This window comes from Marmota monax, unplaced genomic scaffold (genome assembly GCF_021218885.2).
Source record: "Marmota monax isolate L192 unplaced genomic scaffold, Marmota_monax_Labrador192_F-V1.1 WCK01_AAM20220418_F8-fsc00098, whole genome shotgun sequence".
Lineage (NCBI taxonomy): Eukaryota > Metazoa > Chordata > Mammalia > Rodentia > Sciuridae > Marmota > Marmota monax.
This window is the reverse complement of record NW_026694639.1, coordinates 1,838,645-1,860,677: the sequence shown is the minus strand read 5'-3', so window position 1 is coordinate 1,860,677 and position 22,033 is coordinate 1,838,645. Positions and strand designations below refer to the sequence as shown.

At 37.1% G+C, this 22,033-nt stretch overlaps 1 protein-coding gene across 15 annotated transcripts in view; it reads left to right on the top strand.

Annotated features, from left to right (window-relative positions):
• Mllt10 (MLLT10 histone lysine methyltransferase DOT1L cofactor) overlaps window positions 1-22,033 on the top strand; it is a 193,926-nt gene that overhangs the window by 47,352 nt on the left and 124,541 nt on the right. For all 15 annotated transcript variants that reach the window (XR_009224754.1, XM_058572285.1, XM_058572290.1 and 12 more), the window contains one exon: window positions 14,342-14,451. Coding sequence is in view for 14 of the 15 variants with exons in the window: in XM_058572285.1 (XP_058428268.1) it covers window positions 14,342-14,451 (110 nt within the window). In the remaining variant the exon portion in view is untranslated. The remainder of the gene's footprint in view (window positions 1-14,341; window positions 14,452-22,033) is intronic.

The following is a 22,033-nucleotide window of genomic DNA, read 5'->3' as shown; positions in this document are numbered from 1 at the left end:
GTCATCACTTATAGTAACAAGGCTTTCTTCTGGAATATCTCCTAAATGACCTGCCTAAGGTTGCTTTGCAGTTTTGTTGTTTTTTTGTAGTGCTTAAGGATCAAACCGAGGGCTTTCTTCATGCCAGGCAAGTGCTCTGTCATTTAACCACATCCCTAACCAACTTAAAAAAAAAAAAATAGTATGTGAATCTGTACTTTATTATCATTGACATGTTATTAATATACTATGTGTAACTGTATGTGCTATACTTTTATACTACTGGTAGCATAGTCAGTTTCTTTAGAATTGCCACAAATGTGAATATTGCATTTTATTAGGACATTATGATCACTGTAATTTCATTGGACAGTATTAATTTTTCACCTGGATTATAATGTTGTGGGACCATGGTCATATATCTGCTTTGTGGTTGACAAAAATGTTATATTGCAGTGTGAGTATTATAAGTTTAAAATACTTTGTTTTTTTTTTTTTTTTTTTTGGTTGGGTATTGAACTCAGGGGTGCTTAACTGTTGAGCATCAGCTGAGTCGGGATGGCACCTGGCGTTTTGCCAGAAGCATCTTCGCAGGTGTGGCGCATGCCCTCGTTGTCTGTGTGGCAGGTGGATGAGGAAGAAGAGATGAAAGGGGGCTCCCTCAGGCTAGCAACCATGGGCGTGGAGGTTCCGGGGTACTGTGCCCACCAGGGACATGGAAGCGGGGGTCCACAGGCAGCGGAGCAAGGAGCAAACCAATCCGAGGAGGCAAGATAGAGGGACCAACAGCTCCACCTATGGAGACAACATATGCTTGGAGGCCCCCAACCCCCATAGTTGATAGATGGGATCCTGAGACAGGACCTCAAAGATTAGCATGCCCTATATTTGAGCAGGCAGGAGGGCAGCGAATTCACCATGCTTTGGATTTCAAAACAGTGAAGCAGCTAAAAGAGGCTGTAACAACCTATGGTCCTCAAGCACCCTTCACTGTAAGCATGGTCGAATCCATTACCAATTTGAACATGACGCCAGCAGATTGGGCTAGTATGTGTAAAGCTGTGCTAAATGGAGGACAATACCTGTTATGGAAGGTTGCCAATGAGGAATTTTGCACGGAGACGGCTAGGCGAAATGCAGCAGCCGGCTATCCTCAGAGAAATCTAGATATGTTGTTAGGAAAGGGACCTTGTGAGGGTCAGCAGCAACAAATTGCATATGATCCTGCCATACACTCACAAATTGCTGCAGATGTGGTTAGGGCATGGAAGAGTTTACAAAGACATGGAGATTTACAAGGTCAATTATCTAAGGTAATACAAGGAGCTAATGAACCTTATGCTGAATTTGTATAATAATCTAGGCTTATTCAAACAGCTACCAGAGTTTTTGGGGATACAGAATAAGCAATGCCATTAATTAAATAGCTAGCCTATGAACAAGCAAACAGATGGTGCAAGGAGCCCATTAGACCATGGAAACATGGAGATTTAAACACATATATTAAATTATGTAGAGACATTAATAGCAAGGGCAAGTCTTGGCAGCTGCAGTACAACAGCTTTAGATGCCAGGCCAAAAACATGCTACAATTGTGAACAAACAGGACATTTTAAAAGGAATTGCCCCATAGGAGGAGAGTTTAACAAAACTAGGTATCAAAGGGGTAGAATACCGGGTATTTGCCCATGATACCGTAGAGGGAGACATTGGGCTAATGAATGCCATTCTCAAACCACCATAGATGGTACTCCATTATCAAAAAATGGACAAGGACCAGGTGTTTACCCACGATATGGTGGAGAAAGGCATTGGGCTCCATTGCCAAAAAACGGACAGGGCAGCCCAATGCTCTGGGGCCCACGACCACAAATATACTGGGTACTGGAGGAACCCAGGAACACCATCAGGGTAGTGCCCAGGACGCATTATCCATTAGATCCCTCACTTGACAAACCAGAGGGAGCACAGGATTGGACATCTGCGCCTCTGCCAGAGCAATACTAACTCCAGAGATGGGAGTTCATATCATTCCCACAGGGGTAAAAGGGCCTCTTCCCCAAGGAACAGTAGGCTTATTATTGGTACGCAGTTCTTCTATTCTAAAAGGACTTATGATAAGTCCTGGGGTAATTGATCCTGATTATGAAGGTGAAATAAAAATTACAGCCAGTTCTCCAAAGGGAATATCAGTAATTTCACCAGGAGATAGAATAGCACAGTTATTAATAATACCCAGCCTACATGATAAATTTTCCAGTCGTACTGTAGAAAGAGGTTCCAGGGGATTAGGCTCCACAGGTGTAGATTGGGCTATGCTTTCTTTAAATTTAAATTCTCGCCCCATGCTAAAACTAAATATTCAAGGACATGAATTTAATGGACTACTGGATACAGGTGCATACCTTAGCATCATCTCTCGTCAAGAATGGCCAAAACATTGGCCGTTACAACAAGCCACTCAAACACTTCGAGGCCTAGGAGTGGCGACTAGTCCCCATAGAAGTGCAATGGTATTAGATTGGAAGGATCATGAAGGATGTATGGAAACTATACAGCCATATGTATTGGATCATCTTCCTATAAATTTATGGGGATGAGATGTCCTAGATCAATTAGGACTAACATTAACAAGTAACATCAATTCAAATGAGCCCACTATTATGGATAGACAAGGTTTTAGGAAAGGAAAAGGATTGGAAGAAAACGGACAAAGTATAGTGGCACCAATACAAATAGATCAAGAAATAGATAGACATGGATTGGGTTTTCAGGAGGGGTCATTGAGACAATCAAAATTACTTGGAAATCAGAAAGACCAGTATGGGTTCCTCAGTGGCCCCCGACTAAAGAAAAGATACAAGCAGCCCATGACCTGGTCAAACAACAATTAGCGGAGAGACATATACAACCTTCTGTATCTCCCCATAATACTCCCATTTTTGTTATTAAAAAGAAATCTGGTAAATGGAGATTATTGCAAGATTTAAGAGCTATTAATAATGAGATGGTTATTATGGGACCTGCTCAATCGGGGATTCCCCAATTGTCTGCTTTGCCAAAAACCTGGTATGTTTTAGTTATAGATATTAAAGATTGTGTTTTTTTTTCAATTCCAATTCATCCTGAGGATAGTCCACGTTTTGCATTTACTATCCCTGCACTGAATCATGAAGGTCCTGATCAGAGATATGAATGGAAAGTATTCCCTCAAGGGATGGCTAACAGCCCAACTATGTGTCAAATTTATGTTAACAAAGTAATCCAGCCACTTAGAAATCAAAATCCTGAGCTACAAATATTTCACTATATGGACGATGTATTATTAGCACACAAAGATAAAAACACATTGCTAGAATGTTATGCCACACTTACAAACTTATTAAAAAATTATAATCTAGAGATAGCAATAGATAAAGTACAATTAAATTTTCCAATTAATTATTTAGGAGTTCTATTATCCTCAACCATGGTCTGTCCACCAAAAATTCAAATACGAGTAGATCAACTCAAATCACTTAACGACTTTCAAAAGTTATTAGGAGACAATTGGATAAGGCCTTATCTAGGCATACCAACAGGAGAGTTGGGACCTTTATTTGATATCCTAAAAGGTCCATCAGATCCAAATTCACCCCGCCTATTAACGCCTGCAGCAAGAAAGACATTAAAAATCATTGAAACATATATGGAAAATATGCATTTGGATAGAATTGATATAAGTTTGCCTGTATTATTTATTGTACTACCAACAAAAAATATTCCTACAGGAGTATTTTGGCAAGAAGGTCCATTATTATGGATACATTTATCTTATTTTCGTAACAGTATTCTTACTAGGTATCCTGAGGCTGTAGGACAATTAATACTCAAAGGAATAAAAGCAGCAGAGGGAGTGTTTGGAATTTCTCCCAATAGAATTATTACTCCATATACTATGGATCAAATTGATGAGTTAGCTAATGAGTTAAATACTTGGGCAATAATCATGTGCAAATCTAATGTTTCATTTGATAACTACTTACCATCTAATCCTTTGTTGTCTTTTTGGTCTTCGCATCCTGTAGTTTTTCCAAAAATGACAAGAAAAACACGTATCATGAATTCTCCAAATATATTCACTGATGGGTCAAATAATGGTACAGCAGCAGTCGTTACCCCTGATCAAACTTTTACATTTTTAGCACCCAAACAATCAGCTCAAAAGGTAGAGCTTAATGCAGTATTACAAGCTTTTGTGATGTTTAAAGATTCTGTATTCAATTTATTTTCCGATAGTCAGTATATAGTTAATGCTATAGTATCCCTTGAAGATGCTGGTAGGATTTCCCCTTTGTCTACTGTTTTCTCTTTGTTTTCCACTATACAAAGTTTAATCTGGGACAGAAAAGATCCATTCTTTATAGGACATATCAGGGCACATACAGGATTGCCTGGAGCCCTTAGTTTGGGCAGTAATTTAGCAGATAAAACTAACATGACATACATATTTTCTCTACACTTGAAGAAGCTACAAATTTTCATAAAAGGTTCCATGTCAATGCTAATACTTCACAAAAGCGTTTTAAAATAACTAAGAAACAAGCTAGACAAATAATAAAACAATGTCAAAATTGTGTGACCTTTTTACCACAAGTTAATCTTGGAGTTAATCCTAGAGGACTGATACCTAACCATATTTGGCAGATGGACGTCACACACTTGCCAGAATTTGGAAAATTAAATATTTGCATGTTACAGTTGATACTTCTTCTGGATTTTTAATGGGCTCCTTTCATGCAGGAGGAAAAATCTAAAGATATTATAGCTCATTGCTTACAAAATTTTGCCACTGTGGGCGTTCCAAAACAGTTAAAAACAGATAATGCCCCTGGTTATACTTCTACCTCTTTTAAACAATTTTGCTCATTATTTGGCATTACTCATGTAACAGGAATCCCATACAATCCACAGGGACAAGGCATAGTTGAAAGAGCTCATCAAACTATTAAAATGTACTTATTAAAGCAAAAAGAGGGAATTGGGAAGGGGTATATATCCCCCAAAGATAAACTTAAAATAACCCTTTTTACTCTAAACTTTTAAAATTTGGATTCATCAGGGCTTAGTGCTGCGGAAAGGCGTATGTGTCCAAAAAATGTACATAAGCCCAAGGTACTTTGGAAGGATATTCTAACAGGACAATGGAAAGGTCCTGACCCAGTGATTGTCTGGAGTCGGGTGTCTGTTTGTGTGTTTCCACAGGGAGAACAGCAGCCAATTTGGATTCCAGAGAGATTAACTAAAGCGATTTCTACAGATCAAAAAGAAAATGATTTGGCTCAAATGCATAACAGCTGATATCCATAACTCCAGTTTGGCTATCCTTACATCTGCAACAGTGGTTCTTCCACACCTGGAGGCTAATGAAACCAGGATGCTTTTTTCAATATCTATTTTATTATTGCCCTGTCCCACATCATGAAGTTCTATTTTTTTTTTTTTTTTTTTTGAGCTCCTACATACCTAGGTTAATGTTTTGCTGATCAGTTCTATTTTTTGACTATGGAGTTTTTAAACATTGTAATGGAGATTTCACCTGTAAAATGTTACAAGGCCTTTACTATTATGTTATCTGTTGTATGTATATTATGTGTGCACACTTGTGTTTTGTGTTGTATGTTTGTATGTGCATATGTCCCCTCACTAAGATAATGCAAAAGAAAACCGAGACAAAATGAAACAAAAATGAAACAAAAATTCTTTATATCAGCCTTTCTATCCTCCTGAAATGTCCATCCGTCCTTTCTCCCTATCTGTTCCTCAGATGCAAATAGTTTTTCCTCAGATGTGAGTGTTTTTTTTTTCTGTCTCACCCATCTCCAGGGACAGGCAACTTAAAACAAAGCGAAACAAAATGAAAGAAGAATCTTAAAATGGCTATCCATCCTCTCGCCCTGCCCTCAGGGGCGAGCAATTTACCTTATCACTTTCCATCTGTGTTCCCATATGGGCCACCAAATTCCGCAGTCTGGCTGGGCACAATTCCCGAGTCACTTGTCAAGCAGGACGGAACTTTATTTTTAGCATGGAAGCTGCACCACGCGAGCTCTCCAGGAATTCCCTGAGAGCTCAACGGCTACCACCGGCACATCTGGCCAGCTTTCAACCCCTAGATCATTTTCAATTTTCCCCGCTCTCAAGGCAGACTTCCGGGTTGCATGGGGGGAGCCAAAAGAGTCCTTCAATGAGCAGATTCCTTGTCTTAAAGGGCAGGGACACAGCCCAATGAGCATCACCGCAGAGGAGTCAATCAGCTGAAAGTTTGCTGGGGCTGCCAGTGGGGGCAGCGTCACTGAGCCGTGCCAGCTGAGCAGGTGGTACCCGGCCCCTCTATCTTGCCGCCTCAGAGTGGTTTGCTCTGCCGCCTATGGACCCCCGCTTCCATGTCCCTGGTGGGCACAGTACCCCGGAACCTCCACGCCCATGGCTGCTAGCCTGAGGGATCCCCCTTCCATCTCCTCTCCTTCCTCGTCCACCTTCGACATGGATGATGAGGGCGTGCGCGGCACCTGTGAAGATGCTTCTGGCAAAATGTCCCAACTCGGCTGCGGCTCTCAACACTTAACTGCTGAGCTACAGCCCTAGCCTTTTTTAATTTTTTTTTTTTTTAAATTTTAAGACATGGTTTTGCTAAGTTGCTTAGGGTCGTTGCTAGTTGCTTATAGTGGCCTTGGACTTGGCGCTTCTCTTGCCTCAGCTTCCCCAGTTGCTGGGATTATAGTCATATACCGCCATACCCAGCTTAAAAATATATGTCATACCCTTATACTACTGGACATTATAGCTTACTCTCATGTCATTGTGGCTTAATAGGAGCTGTGGCTCCTCTGAGAGTATGGTATCATATGTTGTTAGCCTGGTAGGAGCTCAGAATGCAAATTTCTACTGAATACATACTGAATACATTGTTTTATACACCTTTGTTAAGTTGAAAACTTGATGTTGCACATTTGTAAGTTGGGGACTCTGTTTTGAATGAGTATCCTTTGTCATAAGTAGCTTCTCAAGGTTTTTTTCCTTTGTGTGTGTGTGTGTGAAAGGGAGACAGAGAGAGAGAGAGGGAGGCACACTGGGAATTGAACCCAGTGGTGCTCTATTACTGAGCCACATCCCCAACCCCTTCTGTTATTTAAAAATCTTAAGACAGTCTCCCTAAATTTCTGATTCTGGCCTTTAACTTGAGATCCTCCTGTCTTAGCCTCCAGAGAAACTAGGATTATAGGCATGTACCCTCATACCTGATTTCTCTTGACTTCTTCTTCTTCTTCCTTTTTTTTTTTTTGGTGGTGCTGGGATTGAACTGATGTCCCTGTACATGCAACTACCAACTGAGCTATATCCCCAGCCCCCTTGACTTTTAATATTATTTGTTATGTGTTAGTGTGGTTGCCTTTTTGATCTTTTTCTTGGTGTTTTTCAAGTCTCTTGAATATATAGATTCATGTGTTTTTTTAAGTTTTGGAAAATTTGGGCTATTATTACTTTTTTTGGGGGGGGGTTTAGGATCTAACTCAGGAATGCTTTCCCACTGAACTATATCACCAATCCTTTTATTTTTTTATTTTGAGACAGAGTCTCACCAAGTTCCTGAGATGTTCTCAAACTTGTGATACTCCTGTATCAGCCTCTCAAGTCATTAGAATTACAGATGTGTGCTCCTATGCCAGGCTTGTGCTATTATTTCTTTATTCTCTCCACCCATTTTTTTTTTTGCTTCTCTACTCATGGGAATCTCATTATACATATTTTCATAGGAATGATCCTACAGGTTACTTAGGCATTGTCCTTAGAATGGATACTTTAGATTGATTTATCTTCCAAATTTGCTGATTTTTATCCTTGCTTTTTTTTTGTTTGTTTTAGTGTATTTTTCATTTCAGTTATTACGAATTTTAGCTCTAGAACTTTTGTTTTTTTTCCTTCCTCCCCTTCGCTCCTCTTTCTAATCAAAACCAGGGCCTCTTGTATGCTAGGCAAGTGCTCTACTACTGAGGTGTGACACAGCCCCAGCCCTGTTTGGTTGTTCTTTCTTTTGGTACTAGGAATTGAACCCAGGGGTAGTATGGTACTCTATCACTAAGTTACATAAGTAGCACTTTTTTTTTGAGACAGGGTGTCATTAAGTTGCTCATGCTAACCTCAAACTAAAGGTCCTCCTGCCTCAGTCAGGATCCTAAGTAGCTGGAATTTCACACTAAAGCCACTGGATCTGGCTAACTTCTATTTTTTTAAAATTGATATTTAGCCCTTCGAGCAGATATAAGATAATTATTATTTTTTTTTTAGAGAGAGAGAGAGAATTTTTTTTTTTAATATTTATTTTTTAGTTTTCAGCGGACACAACATCTTTGTTTGTATGTGGTGCTAAGGATCGAACCCGGGCCGCATGCATGCCAGTGAGTGTGCTACCGCTTGAGCCACATCCTCAGCCCATAAGATAATTATTTTAAAGTCTTTGCCTAGTGAATCCAGTGGTGTGTTTCTGGGGGGGATAGTTTCTCTTAATATTGTCTGCAAATAAGCTATACTTTTTCTTTGCATGTACATGTTCTTTGCATGTTCTTGTTTTAAGGTGTGGATAAGTTTGGCTGGAGGTATAGCTCAGATGTAAAATGTTTGCCTAATATGTGCAAGGCCGTTGATTTGATCCTCATACCAACAAACAAATAATTTGATAACTCCGGATGTCAAATTCTTCCCTTAGGGTATTGTTTTGTTGTTTATTGTATGCTAAAGCCATTTTTTTTTTTAAAAATGACTGCTAAATATTTTTGTAAAGTATGTATCTTTGTCATATGTACTAATTTAAGCCTCTTTATTTTTGTTTTGTCTTCATTTAAGTGTTTTGACAAAGATTTCCTTGAAAAATCAGGTGCTGAATAGTAAGGAAAACAACAAGAAAAAAAAGAAACACCCTGGCTCACTTTCGCAGCTCTGCTGTGTGCTGGGCTTTTCTTCAGTGTTTGAGTCTCTTTACAACTCTGTCGTAGCCTTCACTCCTGCTTGTCCTATATCCCAATTCCAGCTATAGATGAAAGTGAAGGATCTTCTGAGGATGAGTCTTGACTTGGACATGCCTGTGGCTCTCTGTATCTCCCAGCATACCCAAGTGTTTTTGAAAGGCACCAATTTCCCAGAGAAGATTTCTTTTTTGTTTTTCCTTGAAGGCTTTTGATACTTTAAATGTAACTGTAAACATTCACTCCAGAATTTTTTGGGTTTTCTTTGCCTTTCACTGATTTTTGAGGACCACTTTTCTGTCCTGAGTTTTGAGAAAGAAGAGTGACACGCACATTGCCCCAGTCCTTTGGTAGTCTCCAGACATTTTGAAACAGGGATAGACAGAATTCTCTTTTTTTTTGGTGGGGGGGGGAGGCGGGTGGGTGATACTGGGGATAGAACCCAGGGCTTTGAGCATGCTAGGCTTGCACTCTCTCATTAAGCTATATCCCTAGGCCTTTTTATTTTTTTCTGAGGTAGCTTCTTCTTAAGTTGCCCAGGATGACCTCAAATTTGTGATCTTCTTGCCTCAGCCTCTGGAATAGCTAGGAGTATAGGTTTGTACCACTGTCCCTAGTACAGTTCTTTTTTTTTTTTTTTTTTCTGTACTGGGGATTGAACTCAGGGGCACTTAAGTACTGAATCACATCCCCAGCCCCTCTTTTGTAAATTATTTAGAGACAGGATTTCACTGAGTTGTGTAGGCCTTTCTAAATTGCTGAGGCTGGCTTTGAACTTGTAATCCTCCTGCCTCAACCTTCCTAGCTCCTGGGATTATAGGTGTGTGCCACGGCACCCATGTCAACAATTTTTTTTTAATATATATTTTTTTAGTTTAGATGGATACAATACCTTTATCTTATTTACTTATCTTTATGTGGTGGTTAGGATCAAACCCAGGATCTCACACATGCTAGGCAAGTGCTGTACCATTAAACTCCAACCCTAGCCCTCAACACAATTCTTTATACATAAAAGTTAGGTCCTTCTGAAACTAGTGACCAGGGTTCCACACTGGGAAACTCTGGCTACTCTCTTCTTCCAGATATCCTTCCAACCTAAGGCTTGCAAAGGTCAAGGGAAAGTAAAGATGCCAAAGATTTCCTGTCATTTTTAAGATGCCTTTTTCTTAAATTCTAAAAGTTGTCCTTTTTCTTGGTTACTGAAAACGTTTTACTGTTTTCCAGGGTTCTGACGAAATAGTTTCTGAGAATTTTTGCTTGATTTTACCTTGGAGTTGTATGCTCCACCATGCTGTAGTAAATCTGGATTTCATGTATTCTTATAAATCTTTTTGAGCTTTGTTCTGAGGTACAGTTAAGATCTGTGGGAACAGTTTGATATTTTGGGCCTGCTGCTATGATTTATCAGGTGGGTTTGCAATAGTGTTTGATCTAAGGGTAGTTATACCCTACTATTGAGGCAAGACCTTCCTGAATATTCTGTCTAGTGCTTTATGAATTATGAGTTTTTCCAGTCTGGTTATGGGAATGCAAACTATTTCTGGCTGCTTGGGCTTGATGGCCATTGTTCTATCTAATTCTTTTGGAATGGCTTTTTTCCGACCTCAGATAATTTCTTTATATATGTACACATACTGATCGATACTATGATGAATATTTAAATGGTTCCTCTTCATGTCTTTAGGGTTCTCTTTCTGAGAAGTTCTCATTTTCAGTAATCTGATCTGCTAGTTTTAGCTGTCTTGATTTCACCAGCGTTAGCTTCATCTATCTAGACTCTCAGAGTTTCCTGTGCCGTGAACCTAGAAAGCTCTGAAGATAGTAAGCTGGGGCAAACTTAGAGCTTACCTCATTTATTTATTGCCTTTCAGTCTTGATCGCCATTATCTGATATTCAGTGTCATGCATATCATTGTCTCAGGTATTTTGTCCATTTTTTTTGGATTGGGAGCATGTGAATTGTCTTATACAGAGAAGGCTAAATTTGGTCTTTGTTAAGCTACCTTAGAGCTGTTAATGTTGATTTTTTCTTCTTATGGTTTCATTTCTTCTTTTCTCCCTTCCTTTTGATTAGTCTTTAGTACTGTTTTTAATTAAATTAACAGTACAACTAATTACTATTGCTTTTGAATTAAAGTAATTGCATTAAATTGTCCTTTTGGCCCTCTTTCTCTTTATTGTGGGTCATGTTGCCTCCCTTCCCGAAACCAGGGACTGAACCAGAGCGTGGTGAATGTGAGGCAAGTGCTGTATTATTAGAGCTACACGCCCTAACTCTCTTTTTCTATACACATTTATTTATTTGCCTGTAAAGTGCACATTTACATACATATGACAGTAGAGTATATTATACATTACATGGAATATAACTTTTTTAATTAGGATTCCATTCTTGTGGTGTACATGATGTGGAGTTACTCTGGTTGTGTATTCATGTATGAGCATAGGAAAGTTAAATTTATTCTACTGTCTTTCCTATTCCCATCTTTCTCCCTTCCCTTCATTCCCCTTTGTCTAATCCAGATAACTTCTGTCCTCCCTCATATCATACCTCTGATATGATATTCACATATCAGAGAGAACATTCACATATCAGAGAGAACATGATATTCACATATCAGAGAGAACAGAGGAATATCATACCTCTGATATGATATTCACATATCAGAGAGAACATTCATTCAGCCTTTGATTTTTAGGGATTGGCTTATTTGATTTAGCACAATATTCTCCCGTTCCATCCATTAACTGGCAAATACCATAACTTTATTCTTCTTTATGGCTGAGTAATATATAAATACTTCAGTTTATATATTACATATATGTTATATATTACATACATAATTTATTACAGTTTATATATTACATTTTTTTATACCAATAACTTCAGTTACTGTGTGCATACTTTACATAAGGTGTAGATTAAAACTGTATATATATCATTTACAATGTTCCTTCCTTGATCTTTTTTATAATTTTTTTTTTAAATAGGAGCTTGTTAAGTTGCTGAGGCTGGCGTCCAATTAGTGATACTCCTGCCTCAGCATCTCGAGTTGCTGGAGCTATAGATGTGAGCCTGTTTTTTGGGGAGGGGAAGGGGGGGCGGACAGTATCGGGGATTGAACTCAGGGGTACTTGACCACTGAGCCACATCCCCAGCTCTTATTTAGATACAGGGTCTCTCTGAATTGCTTTGCTTGAGGCTGCTTTGAATTTGTAATCCTTCTGCCTCAGCCTCTGGAGCTGCTGGTATTACAGGCTCCTCTGCGACATGAGCTTTTTAAAAATAGTTTTAAAATGTTAAATCTACAAACATCAAATACCCTACCAAGGGCTGGTGATATAGTTCATTTGGTAGAGTGCACAAGGTCCTGGGTTCAATCCCTAGCAACCCCCCTCCCCCAAACACAAAGACCCTACCAGACAGTGTTTTATTTTCATTTATGTGTGTATATATATGTGTATGTGTGTATGTATTTTATGGTACTGGAGATTAAACCCAGGTATGCTCTACACCAAGCTACATATATCCCCACCCTTTTTAAACATTAATTTTTAATTTTTAAAAAATTTTTGAGTTTCCCTAAATTACTTAGGTGTGTGTTAGGCTGCATTTTTCATGTCTTCTGTTCCCTTTCTTTTGTATTTTTCATACTTGTATCTTGTTAACATCCTAGATATTTTTATTTGACCTATTTTTCTTGCCCACTAATTCTGTTTTCATCCATATTCAAACCATTGTTAATCTCCCATCTATTGATTTAAAATTTCTGTTTTTACTTCTAGAATTTTTATTTTATTGTTTTAAAAAAATATTTATAGTTCTACACGGACTCAATATCTTTATTTTGTTTATTTACTTTTACGTGGTGCTGAGGATTGCACCCAGTACCTGACATGTGCAAGGCAAGCACTCTGCTGCTAAGCTACAACCCGAGCCCCTAGAATTTTTTATGTGTAGTTTTCTGTTCACTGCAGCCATTTTTAATTTTGTCTTCTGTATAATTTGATCATAATACTTATTGGGCTGGTGTTGTGGCTCAGAGGTAGAGTGCTCGCCTAGCATGTGTGAGGCACTGGGTTTGATCCTCAGCAACACCTAAAAATAGAATATTGTGTCCACCTATAACTAAAAAATAAATATTTAAAAAGAATGAAGATACTTATTTTAAAATCTTTATCTGATAACTCCAAAGTACATATCTTTTGATTTTCTTGTTTCTGCTGGTTTTCATTCATATTGTTTCATCTCTCATCTTTTGTTCTTTTTATTATTTTGGAATTCCAATTAACACGTTGTAGAAATTATTTGTAGGGAAATACTAAATACTCAAGGAAGATATATAGGGCTGGGGATGTGGCTCAAGCGGTAGCACGCTCGCCTGGTGTGCGTGCGGCCCGGGTTCGATCCTCAGCACCACATGCAAACAAAGATGTTGTATCCGCCGAAAACTAAAAAATAAATATTAAAAAAAAAAATCTCTCTCTCTCAAAAAAAAAAAAGGAAGATATATAATTACTTCATTTCACAGGTTAGGGGTACTTGTTCAGGGTTACCTTAGTTACATGTTAAGAGTTTGATATGATAAATGCCCAGGTGTAGTCTCTTTAAGGACCCATGTATTTTTAGTTTATTCCTTCTCCTGGCTTGTGTCACATTTGAAAGTAGGGAGAGGTTTACTTCTTCCCTTTCTGTGTTGGTTGCCTGCACCTACCTTTCTGTAATTTCATTCTTTTCGAGTTTTATAATATACTTAACTGTGACATCAGTTCTTAATATCTTCAGTAACATTTAAAAAATTAAATGTTAAATTTAATATCAGTCGTTCACATCTCAAGTGAAAATTTAAAATAGTAAAATGAATGTTAATATTCAAATTGTTGATGTTAACATGAAAATAAAAATTTAATGTTAACATTTAAGGTTAATATTAAAATATTAATTTTTTTTGTGGGGGGTATAGTGCTGGGCATGAATGAATGGATGTACCACTGAGCTATATCCCTACCCAGCAAAGTATGAAAAGTTGTTTTATAAAACTTTTTTATAAGGTATTTTTCAGAAGTAGTGTTGATCTGAATTAGTTTGCCCTTAGAAGAATTATCAGTGCTAGCATCTGAACTTATAAATGTTTTCCTTTATTTATGTTACTATGCATAATTACTGTAGAAATGGTTAAGAATACTTGGTCAGTAGTGGTTTGACTATTCTCATGCAGAACTAAATAATGAGAATTTGTTAATGCTATGCATTTCCTTAGTCATTTTTAAGAAATTTTTTTAAGAGAGGTAGTCATTTTATTTTTGATAAAACTTTTAAACAAATAAACTTTTGTTTATTTTTTTTTTTTTTTTAGGTTGGGCTCATGTGGTTTGTGCCCTGTATATTCCAGAGGTACAATTTGCCAATGTTTCTACAATGGAACCAATCGTTTTACAGTCTGTTCCCCATGATCGCTACAATAAGGTACAGTGGATTTCATTTTATTAATATATGAATATATATTTTTGTTCTAAAACTAGACAAAAAGAAATTTTTAAAATTTTAAACTTAAAGGTTTATTTATTTATTTATTTACTCATTTATTTATTTATTTATTATTTTTTAGTTGTTAATGGACCTTTATTTTGTTTATTTATATGTGGTGCTGAGAATTGAACCCAGTGCCTCACACATGCTAGGCAGGCAGGCACTCTGCCACTGAGCCACAACCCTAGTCCCTAGTACAGAAGTTTAAAACATGAAAATTTTTTCTCCATACTAGTATGTAAAAATTTTTATTTAGTGTTTTCTAAGATAATTTGAAAAATACTTGTTTTTCCTTTGAATTTTGCAATAATTTTGAGCTTATATGTAAGTTGTAGGAATAGTACAGAAGGTGTTCCCCCTTAAGCCATTTGAGAGTAATTTACCAATATAATATCCTTTCACTCCCAAATACTGTAAAGTGTATTTCCTATAAAGAAGGGTATTTATTCTAAGGTCTGGGAATATGACTTAGTGGTAGAGCACCTGCCTAGGAGGTCCCAGGCCCTGGTTAAAAAAAGAGAGTGTTCTTCTATATAACTGCAATATAATCATGAAGATCAGGAAATTAACAGCAATGTATTATTGCTGTCTGATATTGACCTCATTCACATTTCCATGGTTTCCCCCAGAAATATTCTTTATAGCAAAAAGATTGCAATTTACATTTTTTTTTGGTGTCTTTTACTCTCAAATAGTAATTCTTATCTTTCCCTTACTTTAATAACGTTGATACTTTTAAATGTATAGTTTATAGTTGTTTTGTAAAATGTCCTGTTTGATGTTTCTTCATGGTTAAATACAAATTATATGTTTTTGACAGGAATATTGCAGAAGTGATTCGTGTTTCTGTTGCATCCTATCAGGGTGGAACATGATTTCAGTTTTTCCCATTACTGGTGCTGTTACTTTGATCACTTGGTTATGGTTTCCTTCACTATCAGGTTGATGTTTTCCCCCTTTATAAATCAATAAGCATTTTGGGGGAAGTAATTTGTATGTAAATATCTTGTTTCTATGCCTTCTATCTTTTATTCACCAATTTTAGCATACCTTGGTATTTTTTGCTTAATTTATGCTAGTGATTAATAATAAGTGGTGGTTTCCCAATTCTGTAATTTCATTTACATTTGTCAGTTAGCATTTCATTATAAGGAAAAACTTTCTTCTCATTGATTATAAGTATAGACATATGTGTTGATATTTTATTTTAATGGCTTATATTCTATTACTGTCAATTTATGTTGATCTTCATATTATCTCAGATTTGGCCAGTGGGACCTCTTTAAACTGGCTTCTAGGTCCTGACATGTTCCTATTATTCTGTGAGCATTCCCTTGTGCTACAATATATTCCAGGCACAACTTGTATCATTCTTGTTCTAGCTCTGGAATTACTATTTCTCCAAGGAGTTTTTATGGCTTTTTAGGTAAGAATGATATTTAGAAACCAAAGTGGGCACTAGGTGTGCTTATTGTTCTTGGGATATTGCTAGTCTCAGGCTCTCTCATTTGTTATAATTAGGAAGTATATGCCTGTACATACATACAGAGATATAACTTTTCACAATTGACATATTATTTCTGTGTTTGTTGAAAAGTGCGAGGTCATAGTCACAATTCTGATGCAGTATATGAACATATATACATACACATCTGTATGTGTTTTTGTATCCATTTCTATATAATGAGATCTACGAACATAGTGATTTGTCTAAATCCAATCCGACAGCATAGGGTTCATACTATTTTTTTTTTCATATTAGGCTCATCTCAGACAGAAACTTGACTTTTATTATCCTAAATAATTTATTTGATTAGACTCTCCTGTATTAATAAATATTCTGTTGCTGCTATTTCTTGATATAGGTGCCTTTCTCATCTCATTTTCAGGTTCCACACCCTGTTCCAGTTTGTTGCTGCTTTTCTTCAGGCTTTTTCACTTTTTTTTTTTTTTTGGTACTGGGATTGAACCCAGGGCCCCCTCAATCACTGAGTTGCACACCCCCCAATCTCCAGACCTCACCTCCCCGCTTTTAAAAAAATTTTTTTTTTGAGACAGGGTCTTGCTAAGTTGCTTAGGGCCTCACTGAGTTGCTGAGGTTGGTTTTAAACTTGTGATCCTTCTGCCTCAGCTTCCCCAGTTGCTGGGATTACAGGTGTGTGGCACTGTGCCTGGCCTTTTTCTTTTTTTTTTTTTTTTGTGGTGCTGGGATTAAACCCATGGCCTTCTGCATGGGAGGCAAGCAAGCATTCAACCAACTGAGCTAAATCCCCAGCCCATGCCTGGCCTTCTTCACTCTTTTAGTGATATAACAGCTTCCATTCTATGACTGCCTTCTCCCCCTTGTGGTGTTGATCTCTTCACCTTGCTCTGACATCACACTTACCTCTACCTCTGCTTCTCTCGTAGGAGCAAACCCTATTCAGGCTGTGACACTTGTATTAGACTGCCCCTTTCTCTGCAGCATGAAGACTTTCCTTTCTTGGCTGTACCTCATGGTTTAAGAATCAAATATTCAAGAAAGAATGGAAGGTTGGGTTATGGCTCAGTGAAAGCCATAACTGACTTACCACGTGTGAGGCACTGGATTCAATCCTTAGCACCACATAAAATAAATGTGTCCATCTACAATTAAAAAAAAATGGAAAGGAAGGGTGAAAGGAAGAATGAATTATCCATATTTAAATCTTTTTATCAGTCTAGAATTAATTTTAGAATATGGTAAGGTGTGTAACCTTTTCTCTGCCACCTGGTTAGTCATGTTTTTCAATCTGTTTTTTTAATAGTGATTTGAAATGCTGTTTGAATCATTGCTGAATTCTTGAGTATATTGCTGTATTTTTTTTTTTTTCTGTTCTGTGGATGTGTCTATTCATGTCCTGAAATCACATTATTTTAAATTTATTATGTCTTTATGTATTTTGGTACCTGGTACAACAAACATTGTCATTTACTTTTTCAGATGAACATTAGGACTAACAAAAATGCAGTTTCAATTACATTAGAGTTACATTGAAATACTCTTTTAGGGATTAAAATATTTTTATAATATGAATCTTCCCTTTAGAAACATGGATTTAGCAGGGCACGTTGGTGCACTCCTGTAGTCCCAGCGACTGGGGAGGCTGAGGCAGAAGGATTGTAAGTTTAAGGCCAGCCTCGGCACCTTAGCAAGGCCCTAACCGACTCAGCAAGACTGGAGTCTTAGCTCAGAGTTTAGTTCCCATTACAAGGGAAAACAAACAAGCAAGTCAGCAACCAAATAAATAAATAAATAAAATAAAAGAGCTGTAGAAATATGGATTTGATTTTTCTTCTTGCTTCTTTCTTTCCTTTTATTATACTTTTCTTATACTTGATTGCTCTTTGTATTTGTAGATATAAATTTTTTGCTGTAGATAGTTGGTATTGTTATAGTTCATTAGAATATGCTACCTTATGAGTCAGGTGCAATGTGCACTCTTGTAATCCCTGTCTACTTGGGAGGCTGAAGCAGTTAAGATCCCAAGATTGAGGCCAGCCTGGGCAACTTAGAGATAGACTGTTTGACGAAAACAACAAAAACAAACAAAAACATTTCACCTTAATAGTAGCTGGGTATGTTGGTACACACCTCTACTCTTAGCTACTCATGATGCTGAGGTGGGAGAATCTCAAATTCAAACTGAGCCTGGGCAACTAACACAGAGCTAGACTCTGTCTTAAGATAAAATGAAAAGGGCTAGAAATGTAACTCAGTGGTAGGGTGCTTGGGTAGCACGCGTGATGCCTTGAGTTCAATAATCTCTAGCACTGTGCACCCAAAAACAATTAGTAATGTTCTGTTCATATACATTTTATTTGCCTAATATGGGGCATGCTGTTCTGAAATGATAAGAATAGTTGAGAAACGAATTTTTGAGTTTTGGAAGATATCAATCCATTTTTGATGGTAGTGAGGGATAATTTTGGATGTATTCATTTATTTGTTTAAATATGCTAGGCAAGGACTTAACCACTGAGCTATATCCTCAGTCCTGTTAAATTTTCTACATGTCATTCCATCTGTAATATTACTTTTTTTTTTTTAAGCAGAGGATTGAACTTGGGGGCACTCGACCACTGAGCCACATCCCCAGCCCTAATTTGTATTTTATTTAGAGACAGGGTCTTACTGAGTTGCTTAGCATCTCACTTTTGCTGAAGCTGGCTTTGAACCCGTGATTCTCCTGCTTCAGCCTCCTGAGCCGTTGGATTACAGGTGTGCACCACCATGCCCGACCTGTAATATTCATTTTTTGTACCATTTTTTTAATCAGATTTTCTCTCTCTCTCTCTCTCTCTCTCTCTCTCTCTCTCTCTCTCTCTCTCTCTCTCTCTTTCTCTCTCTTTTGGCAATACTGGGGATTGAACGCAAGGCCCCATACATACTAGGGAAAGCACTTTAACACTGAGCTATTTATACCCTTGGCCCTTTTTATTTTATTTGATACAGAGTCTCACTAAGCTGGTTAGGCTGGCCTGTAATTTTTGATCCTGTTGCCTCAGCATTCTGAATTGCTGGGATTCTGAGTTTCTCTACACTGCCTTTGATTTTAATGATAAAATGATTTAGTGTTCTCTGCATACTTACTGAGAATTTCCTGTTTATTTGCAATAAACTAAAAGGGTATTAATTCATGAGATTTTTGAGGGGGACAATTCTTTTTAAATATTTTTTTAGTTGTAGTTGGACCCAATACCTTTATTTTTATGTGGTGCTGAGGATGGAACCTAGTGCCTCGCCTGTGCTAGGTGAGTGCTCTACTGCTGAGCCACAACCCCAGCCCCAAAGGGCACAGTTCTTTAAATACATGGTTATGGTAATTTGATCTCATGAGAAACAGATCCAGAGATATGTATTTGTTGAACTACTACTTATTTTTTCATTGTATTGTTACACAGTGTTCTTTAACATTGGAATAAGAGTACCAATTATTAGTTTATGTCAGCTTGGAATCCATTTGCACAAAATCGAGTAAATTATGATATGTGTGAGTTTGATTTTAATACTACATATAGCAAAGTGTATCAAGTTGCCAGGGAGACATACTTTGAAGGCATGTCAGATTTTTTTAAACTAGTGATTTTAAACCGTTTTTGAATCTTCAAGAGTCTAGCAAAATATAAGGAAGTTTTCCCCAGAATAATATACATTCCAAACACATAAATAAAACTCTCTGGGGGAGTATAGAAATACCCCTGATATGGCCTCAAACTCTCATTTCTCAATAATGAGAATTTTAGGTTCTCCAGATAATATTTAAATAAACTTAATAAAAAATGTAGCATATAAAACATTTTTAATGTTTTAGGGCTAGGGTTGTAGCTCAGAGGTAGTGCACTTGCCTAGCATGTGTGAGGCACTGGATTCAATCCTCAGCACCACATAAAAATAAAATAAAGATATTGTGTCTACCTAAAACTAAAAAATAAATTTAAAAAAGATACTATTTAAAAATTTGTAATATTTTAGTATATTCTTTTTGATCTGCAATAAGAAAAAAGGTATAATTATGCCAGATATATAGATGTTATCTTTGAGTCTTTGCTTAATTTTAAGTTAGTAAAACTCCATCTAAGCCAGGTGCAGTGGTGCATGCCTGTAATTTCAGTGGCTTGGGAGGCTGAGGCAGGAGGATTGCAAGTTCAAAGCCAGCTTCAGCAAAAGCGAGGTGCTAACTCAGTGAGATTCTGTCTCTAAATAAGGTATAAAATAGGGCTGTGGATGTGGCTCAGTGGTCCTGTGCCCCTGAGTTCAATCCCCAGTAACTACCCCCAGGAAAAAAAAAATGGAAAAAAAAAAAACCCACTTAAGTCTATCTAATGTTTGTGCTGTAATTTGCTTAACCATTCCCATATTACTGAACACGGGGGTTGCATCTAGCTGTTTTTCACACATTAAATGAAAACACGAAAACTATCTTGTTTTACTGAAACTTCCTGCCACCCCGTGTTTTGTGTTATTCTCTGGCTAGAAATAGAATTATTGGGTCAAAGGCTGTTTCTAAAGTACTCATAATATTGCCTCATTTTCTCCCAGATTCATACAGCTGTTTATAACATATGAAAATGGACATTTTTACCATACTATTGCCTATACTGAATTATTATTTTAATATTTATTAATAATTAATATTTATTAATTTGATAATTGAAAAATAATACACAACTTGTGTGTGTGTGTGTTTTATTAGGGATGGAATCCAGGGCCTCATGCATACTAGGCAGGTACTCTACCACTTAGCTACATCTGCAGTCCTCACTTATTTTATTTGTTTGCTTGTGAGGTTATCTGAGTAGTATTTGTTACGTATTGTCTGTATTTATTTCTTAAACTGTAAGCTTGATCTAAATTTTTGCCCATCTATATCAGAGGTACTTTTCTACTTTGCCTTTCAATTTTAGTGACTTAGAATACTGAGTATTCATCTATACACATTTATACTTTATAGGTTTTGTGTGTGTGTGTGTGAGAGAGAGAGAGAGAAAGACAGTGAGAGTGAGAGATGGTGTGTCAGACATACTGAGTGATAGAAAAGAAATTGAATTTTTTAAAAAATGTAATTCTTGTTAACTAGGAATATATATTATGTGCCATATTATAGTGTTGTTATTCGTATTTTTCTGCACTTGAATGGTGATATAATTCTCTGTGAAACAACCGATCTGTATACGTAGGTGAAGAGTAGGTATGTATACAGGACTAAGAAAATTATATATATCACATTTGCATCGCCGATCACTGAAGTTCCAGGAAATCAACACAGGATGTTAACTGCAATCCTTGTTCTGGCTCATACTCCAGAGTTAACATCTAATATCTTCTGCACAGTGTGAGACACATAAAGCTTTCACCTTACAACTTCTGCAGTTTTCAGAATCACATGGAAGATGAAAGTGACTTTGTTCATTGTCAACAGCTATCTTTTAAGGAGAAAAGTGCAGTTACCATAATGGTTACATCTGTACCACTAAAAACCTAAAAGCTGAGATGTTAACCATGTAAAAGATTGTCATAAGTTAATGTCTTTTGTGCCATAATATACACATGGGTCCTTGATCTATTCTTTTTTTGATGAAGAAAACAGTGAGGATCACTTATTTGAATGTGTTGACAGTTTTTCTCACAGCTCTTGGAATACCTCTGACAACACATTACAGCAGAGTTGGTCTCTACCTTGAATCCCATCCTGCAGCATGGAGGTGCCTTCACAGTCATCTTCTGTACTGCTGGATTAGGCATTGTGTTCTGTCAAAATCTTTTTTTTTCAGACAAATTAATATAGAGTATAAGTAAAAATTATTAATTTGCTAGCAAGGAAAATAGCAAGGTGACAGTAGAATGTGCAGGGTTATGGAGTGTATGGAAATGAAAGGATTATGTAGTTGGGAGATAGGTTGACTGATGTTAAGTAATATTTTAAAAATAAGAAAACATGAAGTTTTGTTTCAGAGAGTCACATGAATATGTCTATTTGTATATGTTTGTGATTACAGT